This window comes from Pinus tabuliformis, chromosome J, assembly GCF_031772625.1.
Source record: "Pinus tabuliformis cultivar Carrire ecotype Pingquan chromosome J, CPIR1, whole genome shotgun sequence".
NCBI classification, from domain to species: Eukaryota; Viridiplantae; Streptophyta; class Pinopsida; order Pinales; family Pinaceae; genus Pinus; species Pinus tabuliformis.
The window spans coordinates 922698638-922711182 of NC_142295.1; the positions used below are offsets into that span (position 1 = coordinate 922698638).

At 39.0% G+C, this 12545-nt stretch overlaps 2 protein-coding genes across 2 annotated transcripts; both read right to left on the bottom strand.

The window, feature by feature from the left end:
* Positions 1-2865: 2865 nt before the first annotated feature.
* On the bottom strand, positions 2866-3435 carry LOC149229765 (uncharacterized). The gene has a single exon (XM_089381122.1). The coding sequence runs from the start codon at positions 3433-3435 to the stop codon at positions 2866-2868; it is 570 nt and encodes a 189-aa protein (XP_089237248.1).
* Positions 3436-9842: 6407 nt separating this feature from the next.
* LOC149229766 (uncharacterized) lies at positions 9843-10414 on the bottom strand. Its single transcript, XM_089381123.1, has one exon. It carries the CDS (start codon positions 10332-10334, stop codon positions 9843-9845), a length of 492 nt encoding a protein of 163 aa, XP_089237249.1. The 5' UTR covers positions 10335-10414.
* Between the last annotated feature and the right edge of the window lie 2131 nt (positions 10415-12545).

Genomic DNA, 12545 nt, shown 5'->3' on the forward strand with positions numbered 1-12545 from the left:
CACGCATAACTATCATAAGATAAATATGGTTTATAATACAATATATGCACCAATAGATTTGTCAATTTGGAAACCAGCGTTGGAGTCAAAGCCATATAGTTGATGTGATAACATCCTCCCTCACTCTAATAGTAACACCACCTATAGTTTTGGTGTTGTTCTTTGTGAATCATCTTTGACTTGCGATTTTCATGTATGTGAAGTTACACACTATCTTACTATAGTGGCATATCCATATTCTATTCAGCATTTATTTATCCTTCTCAAGTTCTTACATATCAAAAATGGTAGTAAATGATTTAATTTCAAATAATTTGTTTAACCCTATGTCCTCTAATATTAAAAAAAAATATGGACTTACAGGTGATTCTCTTGAATCATTGTGATCCTTAAGTACCTTAACAACAGTATTGTTAGTCTTACTGTGTTCTTAGCAACCATATTAGCTTGTCAAGTTGTAGTCTTTCTAATATAAGATATTTCAAGGTCATTATGGCATACCCATCACTCAAAAACATCAACGGTTTGGTCAAAGTGACCTCAAGAATTTACCATTGTTGATTCCACAAACCTATAAATACAAACAACGTTTTTGGTACTTTCAATGACATTGGGGATAATGACACTGAGATACCTGACGTCACTCGTTATTAATGAAAGTGACAACATGAAATGACTACGACTTAAATGAAATTGCCATAAACATATTGTTCTCTAAAGATTGGCTTCAGTGCATAGGTGGCCCATATTGTGGTGTAAGAAATCAAAATTGTGGGATTTTGTTGTGTATGGCCTTATCTTTGATTTGGTCAAAGTGAAGTGTGTGTATTCTAATCATTTTGAGGGAAATAGTGTTGCCATGTTGGTCTACCCTTAGCTTGTTAGTGTTATGGTTGAGTGGAGGATAGATCTAATGGAACATTATTAGAATCTTGCATAACTTAAATAGCTCATTGATGGGTCTAGCCAACATATACACTCTCAATGACACAAGGAAAAGAGAAGTCTTTTTCGCATTACATCACTAACACACTCTCTAATGCCCCCTGGTTGGTAAATGAGACTTTGATATGGTGGAATACAAAGAATGCAATGGGTTTTTCCCTATGCTTTTGTGATGTGGGGAAAAAGAATGTTAAATTTCTCTCAATGTTTGGAACGTATGATGACCTTAAATTATATTGTTGTTGTGACTTTGCAAATTTAAGGTTCACTTGGACAATTTTTGGAAGTCACTAAGTGTTTTACCAACAACATAAGGGAGACATGTCATCAAAAAGATGTTCCTTCTACTTTAATTCTCACTAGGGAAGGTCAATGTATGTGGTTAACACTACTACTTGATGATATTATGAGTCAATTTGATTCTCAATCTCATAGAAAGCTCAAAAAATGTGCATGCATATAACCATATATATCATGAATGTCTACCATTTTTTAAGCCCAAATTGTCTCGCCGACATCAAAATTGCATGGATCCTAACACCTAAACCCCCAAGAGAGAATGGGTAGATAATCTAGTGGAAATATTTGTGGTTTTTATGTAGGGCTATGGAAAGCACATTATGGGATTTAGAATAATAGTGTGCAATGTATAATGAATTGGAAGAGGTAATGCAAAATTCACAATGGAACTCAAGTTATGAAGGATAACAAACTCGACTTCCTAAGCTATGCCATTTGGTTTGGATGGTTCATATCCACTTAGCTGAGTGGATTCAATGGCAATCACAAATACACTTGTTGAACTTGGAATATGACCCTAAAGCCTTCTTCAAATATCTTTCCAACAAGGAGGCTAAAAAAAACATATCTACCATATACATTGCTTTAGGTCAAGCCACTGTTGGAAATATTGAGAGGGGGGTGAATCAGTATTTCTTATTATTTTTTTATTCTAGCGATTGCCAAATCATATATAGATATGTATATGTATACACAGACACAGAAACTAGCAGCTGGAATAAATTCTTTTATTAAAACTCAAGACAGTATAATGAAATAAATACAATATAAGTATATATCTAACTATGAATAGTTGCCAAGCTCCAACTTGGACTTCAGTGAGGCTCCAACCTCCAGAGCACCAACTCTGCTTAGCAGTGGTTCTGCACTTAGGAGCACCTACCCCTAATGACTTTAGTCCTGTTCAGTTCTGAGGCTCCAACCCAATCTTAGTATCAACTGTTTTGTTGCAGTTTTCTGCACCCAACCCTGCTGAGCTTCTGCCTTTCTCCAGTTCTCCTGCTTCTCTAGTCTCTCTTGCCTCTTGCCTGTTCTTCGGCTTCCTCTCTTACAGATTATGCATACCTTCGCGTTACTTCACCTTGTGCTTCTATTTTTATATGTTTTAGGCACCTCTGACTGATCGTTTCCACTTTCCACTGCCTTTTTGGTTTCCTCCTTGGTCGTTGTAGATTCCTCTGCCTCGCTTGATCCTTCGGTTTCCCTCCACAGTCGTTGTGGCTTCCTCTTAGCTGTTCGAGTTTACTAATACTCCATGGATACGTAAATTCATAATAGAAGTCCAAAGGGAAGAAACTCAGAGAAATCATTGTTACACGTTACACCGTAATAGCATTCATTTTTCCAATCATTATTCATAGACTTATTACTTCACGGAAACCATATAAATGGAAACCCGTGCAATTGAACCCACACCGTTCGATCATCGCATCGTTATCCGACGGTCTCTGTTGCTTTCTTCACGCGCGTTAAACGTCGTTCTCTTTCCCACCGTTGATCACGTCCATCACGAAATCTAACGGTAGTCGCAAGCCCCGATCGCGCGACTTGCACGCGCGTTAACCCGCGGGGGCGGTGGTTTTTGTCCGCCATGTGTCGTGAAACAACTGGATCACGCAGTCATATACAGATACCGTCGTTGCTCCATAGGCGGTGCGGGGAATACCGCCTGCCCGCGAAACCGCCTGTCCCCCGGCCATTAACCTCCGCGCGACTTTCCTGTGCAATAGCCGTTGGATTTGCCACATGGAGATCTAACGACTCTCGACCACCGTTTCCGTTGTTGCCCGATGATTTCTCCATAGCTGCATCTTCGGTTTCCTCAGCTTTCTGCGCAGCAGAATCCTTATACTCACGCGCTTTATTCACAATTGTATCTGTAGTTTCTCTCGTCTTGTCTGCTACAGAGTCTTTAGTCTCTCGTGTTTTGTCCACAGTGGTGTCCTTGACTTCCTGTGTCTTGTCCGTGACAAAATCCTTGGCATTCTCGATTTTTTCTTGGAGGCCCTTGAAGGCCGACATGGTGCCCTCCTTGATACTACCCAGTGCAGAAGAGGCAGACTCGGTGATGGCATCTTTGGCAACATGTGCCATCCATTTTGCAGATTCCAAGTTATCAGAGGCATTTTCTCGTCTCTCTTCTACCTCCTGGCCAGAAGGTCTTCTCGTGTTTTCCTGTTCTGAAGCCATTGATCTGTACCTTGAAAATCAAAATTGTCAGTTCAACTATTTCACAGCTCTAGAATCAAAATAATTTCATTGTATGTGTAAAACAAATCTCTCATGAATTTCCTATGCTCTGTGTGCTCCTCTTCTTCGGCTCTGTCTGCTTCTCTCATCTCTATCTGCTCCTCGAATATTGCCATATTGACATCAATGACAATCTGTGTCCAACAATCTCCCCCTTTTTTATTGATGGCAATATTCTTCTGCTTTCTACCCCTTTGACATCAATGGCAAAGGGATGCATATGGACTCCCCCTGTCCTGCTACATCTTTATGAATGAACTTGAGTGATGATAAAGAAATAACCCCCATCTTTTGACACAGATGTTTGAATGCTTCTCGAGGAAGAGGTTTTGTGAAAATATCAACTATCTACTCCTTAGTACTGATATATTCCAGGACGATGTTTTGTTCAGCTACTTTTTCACGGAGGAAATGATACTTGATTGGTATGTGTTTGGTTCTTGAGTGCATCACAGGATTTTTGCTGAGACTGATAGCACTTGTGTTGTCACAATAGATGGAAATTGGTTGATCTATACATATGTTAAGATCTTTTAGAGCTTCCTTCATCCATAGTATCTGAGAACAACAGTCTGCTGCAGCAATATACTTAGCTTCGGCTGTGGATAATGATATGGATGACTGTTTTTTGCTGAGCCAGGATACCAAACAGTGTCCTAGGAAGAATGCATTTCCACTAGTGCTTTTCCGATCATCTATACTTCCAGCCCAATCAGCATCGGTGTATGCAGTTACAGTCAGTGTTGAGTCCTTTGGGCACCAAAGACCGAAATCAGAAGTTCCCTTCAGATATCTGAGAATTCTTTTTACAGCTAATAAATGGGATTGTTTGGGAGCAGATTGAAATCTTCCCACCATTCCTACTGCTTGCATTATGTCTGGTCGTGTAGCTGTTAAGTATAGAAGGGCTCCAATCATTGACCTGTAATGAGTTGCATCTACTAGAGGGGAGTCATCATCTTTGCTCAGTTTGCAATTTGTGGTCATAGGTGTGCTCATGGGTGCACAATCCTCCATTCCATATTTTTTGAGCATGTCTTTTAGATATTTGGTTTGAGATATACACAATCTTGCTCTAGTTTGAGATATTTGAAGTCCAAGGAAGTGGGATAGCTCTCCTATCGTTGACATCTCAAACTCTTTTGACATGTTTTGAGAAAATTCATGGCTCATTTCATCATTATTACTAGCAAAAATCAGATCATCGACATAAACAAGAGCAACTAGTAACTTACCTTGATCTGTCTTTATGTATAGATTGCTTCCAGCCACTCCCTTTTTGAAGCCTTGTTGTTGTAGATAGTGATCCAGTCTTACATACCAAGCTCTAGGAGCTTTTTTCAACCCATATAAAGCCTTTTTCAACTTACAAACTAAGTCCTTTCCTGCTGTTAGATCAAAACCTTCTGGCTGCTCCATGTAGACTTCCTCCTTGAGTTCCCCATTTAGAAATGTTGATTTCACGTCCATTTGATAGATTTTGAATCCTTTTGAGCAAGAAAATGCCAAGAACATCCTAATAGCTTCCATACGGGCCACTGGTGCAAATGTCTCTTCAAAGTCAATTACTTCAATTTGTGAATAGCCTTTGCAGACAAGTCTTGCCTTGTTTCTGATAACCTGTCCTTCCTCATTCATTTTATTTTTGAACACCTATTTGGTTCCTATTATGTTTTTGTCCTTTGGACGAGGTACCAGCTCCCATGTCTTGTTCTTCTCAATTTGGGTCATTTCTTCTTCCATGGCTTTTACCCAATGAGGATCCTTACTTTCTTCTGCAAATGTTTCTGGTTCTATCATAGATAGGAGGGCAATGACTTTGCTCTTGGGTGTAATTGTTATCCTTCTTTAGGTCTGCACGCCTTCATCTTTATCGCCAATGATTTGCTCTTCTGGATGGTGTCTTTGGACATACTTCGTCTTAGAAGGGGTATTAGGTGGTTCTCTTTCCTATTCTTCTTCTTCTTCTTCCTCATTTATTTCTTCTTCTTTAGGTTCTTCTTATTCAACGAGAGAGTCATTTTCATGTTCTTCAATTCCCTTTACTGGAAGATCTTCATCAACCTTTACATCAATGCTTTCCACTATTTTCTTTAGTTGATAATTGTAGCACTTGTAAGCCTTGCTCCGTGTAGAGTATCCAAGAAATATCCCTTCATCAACCCGAGAATCAAACTTTCCTAGTGAACCATCATTTATTTTTATTGCTTCCAAAGATCTTGAAGTACTTCACCGAAGCAGGTCTTCCTTTCCATAGCTCATAAGGAGTTTTATAACAATTTGGTCTTAATTGAGTTCGATTCAGTGTGTAGACAGCTATCCCTACTGCTTCTCTCCAGAATCTAGGTTGTAAGTCTGCTGCTAATAGCATAGTTCTTACCATTTCTTGCACTGTTTGGTTTCTTCTTTCAACTACCCCATTTTGCTAAGGTGTTCTGGCCGCCGAGAATTCCCTTTTAATTCCATGAATATTACAGAACTCACTAAACTCGTTTGATGTGAATTCTCCTCCTTTGTCTATTCTGAGACACTTAATTTTTGAATCTTTTTCATTTTCTACAAGGGCTTTTAGATTCTTGAAACACTCAAAAGTTTCAGATTTATACTTTATGAAATATATCCACATCATTCTAGTATAATCATCAACAAATAACACAAAGTACCTTTCTCCTTGGAGTGCTTGATTTCTAGTTGGCCCACATACAACAGCATGGATGATCTCTAAGGGCTTCGATGTAGAGTGTTCCTTTGTCTTATGGCTGATTCTGGTATGCTTTCCATGTTGACATGGACCACATATTGCTTGATTTGGTTTGAACAGCCTTGGGATGTCTCGTACAACTTTGATCTTGCTGATATTGATCAGATTTTTGAAGCTTGTATGTCCAAGTCGCTTGTGCCACGGCCAACTCTCATCAGTCTAACTCAGGTAGCATTTATTTTCTTGAATCTTGTTCAGAATTTAAATGGTGTCTAGTGTCCTCACCCCTTTTGCCACAAGTTTCCCTAAGGCAAAGTTCCTTATTTCACAGTCTTTGGTGCTGAAAACAACCTTATGTCCTTGATCACAAATTTGGCTGACACTCAAGAGGTTGTGTTTGAGTCCATCAACCAGCAGAGCATCTTGAGCTTTTCCTTTTCCATTGATCAGAGTAACTGTTCCTTTTCCTGCAATTCTGCCAGATCCGCTTCCAAAGGACACATTCCATTCCTTTTTGCTCAGTGAGACAAACTTCCTTCTGTCTCCTGTCATGTGTCTGGAGCACCCACTATCTATAAACCACTGGTTTCCATTATTTTGAGCATATAGAGCCAGGCCGCATTTGTCCATGTTGGAGTTCTTGCTACTCGTCTTTCTTCCTTTGAGTGGGCAGTCTTGTTCATAGTGTCCATTATTGTAGCAGAAAGAGAAAATCAGATCAAATTTGGTCAAGGGATCAAATGAATTAAAGGTTTTGATTTGTCCCTGCCTTTTGGGGGCATATGAGTTGATTATTCTATCCTTTAGCTTTGTCTTTTCACTTCTGTGAGCCATACAATGTCTAGCTTGATGACCGAAGTTTTTACAGTGAAAGCAGTGTCCAAGAAAGATGGTTTTGTACTTGTTGAAGCAATCACGATTTGAGTCGATTTCCATCCTGGGAATTACTCCTCCCTCGTTCTTCGGATTTGCGATGGGCCTTTAGTGGAGTATAGGTTTGTATTTGCTATAGTGTCCATGATTCGACTCCACATTCTTCTTTGGAGCAACTCTCTCTTCATTCTTGGGATCTGGGATGCACTTTTGATAACATACTTTTTCATCTTTTGGATTGCAGGAAAGTGCATCAACATAGCTTTTCGCATTATTCTTAGTGCTTGAGGATTCTCTTTTGAAACCTATTCCAGACTTGTCATATTGAAGTTTTTGATTTTTCAGAATAGTCTCAAGTATTTGAGAGCTTTTATAGCCCTTTTTAATTTGCTCCAACTCCTTTCTCAGAGACACTATTTCGGTCTCGCGTTCTTCACAAGTCTCTTCCTTTTCTTTAAGCTTTGCTTCCAAGAGATCTTCTCTCCTTCTTATTTCCTCGTTTTTCACTTTGAGAGAAATGATTTTGTTCCGTAGTTTCTCATTTTCTTCAATGGCACTTATTAACAGTTCATCTACATTTCCTTCCAGCCTTGAGTCATCATCATCTGCGAGTGCCATGAATAATTCTTCTTGGCTTTCATCATGATCGCTTTCCTCGTCTGATTTCCTTTTGATGATCATAAACTCATCCTCATCAGACTCATCTTGCTTGGAGAAGAAGTTTTTCTTATTGAACCCTTTCTTTTTATGTGCCATTCTTTTAGAATTTCCTTCATCATCACTGTCATGTTTATGAGGACATTTTTCTGCATAATGACCTATTTTTCCACATTTAAAATAGATAAGAGGGTACTTGCCTTTAAGCTTAGATCCTCTCTTCAGCTTTCGTACAAATTTAGCCAATTCGGATTCCACATCTGACTCATCACTACAGTCATTCCTTTCTTTCCCCTTCTTTGACTTTGAGGCCTTGAATGCTGCATCTTTGGAGCTTGGGCCACCTTTCCTCATTTCATAGGCAATGAGAATTCCATGGAGTTCATCCATTTTGAGGGTATCTAGATCCTTTGCTTCTTCTATAGTGCTTATTTTGGAGTCAAACCTGTCTGGAAGAGACCTTAATACCTTTTGAACAATGGTACTTTCTTCAACTTTCTCGTCCAATCCTTTCAGGGAATTTACCACTTCAGCTACTCGGAGGAGGTATGTTGCAATATCTTCTTCATCTTCCATCCTCAAACTTTCAAATTGTCTTCTGTGAGTTTGAAGCTTTGCCTTTTTTACTTTTGAGTCTCCATCATACAGGCCAACTAGCTTTTCCCACATTTCTTTGGCAGAGGTACAGTGCATGATTTTTGTAAACTCGGAATCAGTGATTCCACTAGTGATGGAGTTCATGGCCTTTGCATTTGCGATGTAGGCTTTCCTCTCTTCTTGGTTTGTTGGAAGAGTGGAAGTAGTTTTGTATTCATTTTGAACAAAATTCCAGACTTCAGGTCTAAGGGACATTAAGTAGTAGGTCATTCTTTTCTTCCAGAAACCAAAGTTAGTGCCATCGAACAAAGGAGGTCTTCCTGATGCTTCGTGATTTCTCATCATGGCTGCAGATCCTTCTTCAGCCTATCAGGCTAGTATGAAGAAGCCGGCTCTGATACCAATTGTTGGAAATACTGAGAGGGGGGTGAATCAGTGTTTCTTATTATTTTTTTATTCTAGTGATTGCCAAAGCATATATAGATATGTATATGTATACATAGAACACAGAAACCAGCAGCTAGAATAAATTCTTTTATTAAAACTCAAGACAGTATAATGAAATAAATACAATATAAGTATATATCTCACTGTGAATAGTTGCCAAGCTCCAACTTGGACTTCAGTGAGGCTCCAACCTCCAGAGCACCAACTCTGTTTAGCAGTGGTTCTGCACTTAGGAGCACCTACTCCTAATGACTTTAGTCCTGTTCAGTTCTGAGGCTCCAACCTCTTGGGCTCCAACCCAATCTTAGTATCAACTGTTTTGCTGCAGCTTTCTGCACCCAACCCTGCTGAGCTTCTGCCTTTCTCCAGTTCTCCTGCTTCTCTGGTCTCTCCTGCCTCTTGCCTATTCTTCGGCTTCCTCTCTAACAGATTATGCATACCTTCGCGTTACTTCACCTTGTGCTTCTATTTTTATATGTTTCAGGCACCTCTGACTGATCGTTTCCACTTTCCACCGCCTTTTTGGTTTCCTCCTTGGTCGCTATAGATTCCTCTGCCTCGCTTGGTCCTTCGGTTTCCCTCCACAGTCGTTGTGGCTTCCTCTGAGTTGTTCGAGTTTACTGATGCTCCATGGATACAAATTCATAAGAGAAGTCCAAAGGGAAGAAACTCAAAGAAATCATTGTTACACGTTACACCGTAACAGCGTTCATTTTTCCAATCATTATTCACAGACTTATTACTTCACGGAAACCATATAAATGGAAACCCGTGCGATTGAACCCGCACCGTTCGATCATCGCATCGCGATCCGACGGTCTCGGTTGCTTTCTTCACGTGCGTTAAACGTCGTTCTCTTTCCCACCGTTGATCGCGTCCATCGCGAAATCTAACGGTAGTCGCAAGCCCTGATCGCGCGACTTGCGCCCGCGTTAACCCGCGGGGGCGGTGGTTTTTGTCCGCCACGTGTCGCGAAACAACTGGATCGCGCAGTCATATACGGATACCACCATTGCTCCGTAGGCGATGCGGGGAATACCGCCCGCCCGCGAAACCACCTGTCCCCTGGCCGTTAACCTCCGCGTGACTTTCCTATGCGATAGCCGTTGGATTTGCCACGTGGAGATCTAACGACTCTCGACCACCCGTTTCCGCTGCTGCCCGATGCTTTCTCCATAGCTGCATCTTTGGTTTCCTCAGCTTTCTGCGCAGCAGAATCCTTATACTCGCGCGCTTTATTCACAGTTGTATCTGTAGTTTCTCTCGTCTTGTCTGCTACAGAATCTTTAGTCTCTCGTGTTTTGTCCACAGTGGTGTCCTTGACTTCCTGTGTCTTGTCCGTGACAGAATCCTTGGCATTCTCGATTTTTTCTTGGAGGCCCTTGAAGGCCGACATGGTGCCCTCCTTGATACTACCCAGTGCAGAAGAGGCAGACTCGGTGCTGGCATCTTTGGCAACATGTGCCATCCATTTTGCAGATTCCAAGTTATCAGAGGCATTTTCCCGTCTCTCTTCTGCCTCCTGGCTAGAAGGTCTTCTCGCATTTTCCTGTTCTGAAGCCATTGATCTGTACCTTGAAAATCAAAATTATCAGTTCAACTATTTCACAGCTCTAGAATCAAAATAATTTCACTGCATGTGTAAAACAAATCTCTCATGAATTTCCTATGCTCTATGTGCTCCTCTTCTTCGGCTCTGTCTGCTTCTCTCGTCTCTATCTGCTCCTCGAATATTGCCATATTGACATCAATGACAATCTGTGTCCAACAGCGACTTCATAGGAGGATTAAGAAAAATCTTGTTGACCACTTAAAATGGTTTTTAAAACACATGGGTTCATGAAGGGAATACATGATGCCATGCAACAATGGCTAAGTGCAACCTCAACAAAGGGTTTTTTTGAGCATATGAGGACATGTGAGAAATATCTCTCTTGATGTGATCTCTACAAGTTATAAAGCACCCTAGTTTGATAGGTCAAGGTTTCAATATGAATTTTAATTTGCCATATATGAATTTTTTGGGTTGAAATTATAGCAAGTTTACAAATACTTGCTCAAAAACAAGACCTTGGAAGTCAAAATCAGCCAAGGTGTTATCAAGTTTATTTCTAATACTAGAGTTAAATTAGACCCCAAGCTAGTGGTTTATAACTCTATGAAACACCTCCTATAATATTTTGGCCCAAGGTGTTTGACTTGTGTACTAAACAATCTTCCTAAGATGATTTTCCAAAAGCAAGCAAGGTTTATTTTTGGGCAACATATTCTTGGTAATATCATTGCAATGAATGGGACTACTTTATCAGCCTTGATCCCTACTTCCTTAAGATAGATTTTGAAAAAAAAATATGACCCATGGAGAATGGTCCTTTACTCTCGTCATGCCTTGGGTTTCAGTGCCACCATCATTTGTTGTGCCAAAGCCATTTTTCCAAAATCCTTACCTACCAATCCATCAATGAAAGCAAGCCCAAGGAGGTCAAACTTCTCTAATCTAGAAGACCGGGATATCTCTTAGATTTTCCCCTATATGTTATGGTCCTTGAGGTCCTTCATCTGTGTGGAAAGGTAGCCTTTGGCTTGACTAAGACATTTCCTTGCTAACATTTCCTTGCAAGCACCACAAGAGGACAACAGGTCAATGGTCAATTTGTTGATGATTCTTTCCTAACTATTTTAGAAAACCAACATAAATCCATCTTAACCCCATATCTACCAAAAGTTGAGAGGGATCAAATCTCCCAAGATGCAAATCTCTATATGAGTGTAAAACTTGTGAAGAAGTTTGCACCTGGAGAGATTTGATTCCTCTCAGCACTTGATAGCTCGTTCTTAATAATACTATTTATATATATGAAATTTGCATCCCTATATAAAAATATTCTAATTTTAAATTATATCAAAATCTTGATGATACATATAGTTGCATACATATGTACTTGGCATTTTTCTTTGACATGTTCTATAATTTTTATAATTTATTTTTTAATGTGATAGTGTAAAACTTGTGGAGAAGTTTGCACCTGGAGAGATTTGATTCCTCTCGGCACTTGATAGCTCGTTCTTAATTATATTATATATATATATGAAATTTGCTTCCCTATATAAAAATATTCTAATTTTAAATTATATCAAAATCTTGATGACACATATAGTTGCATACATATGTGCTTGGCATTTTTCTTTTACATGTTCTATAATTTTTATAATTTATTTTTTTAATGTCATATGCATGGCATTGAATATATATATATAATCATTTTTATCTATATGGTAAAATGAATTTTAATTTATAACTAGTATTTATATTTTATATATATTTCATATCAAATATTCTTATTTCTAATTATATGTTAATTAAATTTAAACACAAGTATGAATCATCATTATTTGAACTTTGTTTATGTGGTATGTATATTATGAATATCTTCACAAAGAAATCATTATTTTATTAATAAAAACAAAATTACAATATAACAAATTGAATTGAATCAATTTATTGTTTTTATTATTATTATTATTTTAATGAGCCAACATTATGTTTAATTATTACGTTTTGATCTAACACTTCATTACAACATCTCATCATGTGGCACTGCAACATCTCCCCCATATTGGACTATAGAGTGCCTCTCAACACAACCAAAGCCCTTATAGAAATACCACATAATAGGAGCTCTAACATCAAATGGGCCAAAACTCAATGCAATAGACAAATTCAACTCATTAATTGATGGCCTTGCAAAACTATTCTAGGATTCAAACATAGCAA

Bases quoted from the DNA above. Each gene is read 5' to 3' on its own strand.
- LOC149229765 (XM_089381122.1), bottom strand. From the start codon at position 3,435: ATGGCTTCAGAACAGGAAAACACGAGAAGACCTTCTGGCCAGGAGGTA.
- LOC149229766 (XM_089381123.1), bottom strand. From the start codon at position 10,334: ATGGCTTCAGAACAGGAAAATGCGAGAAGACCTTCTAGCCAGGAGGCA.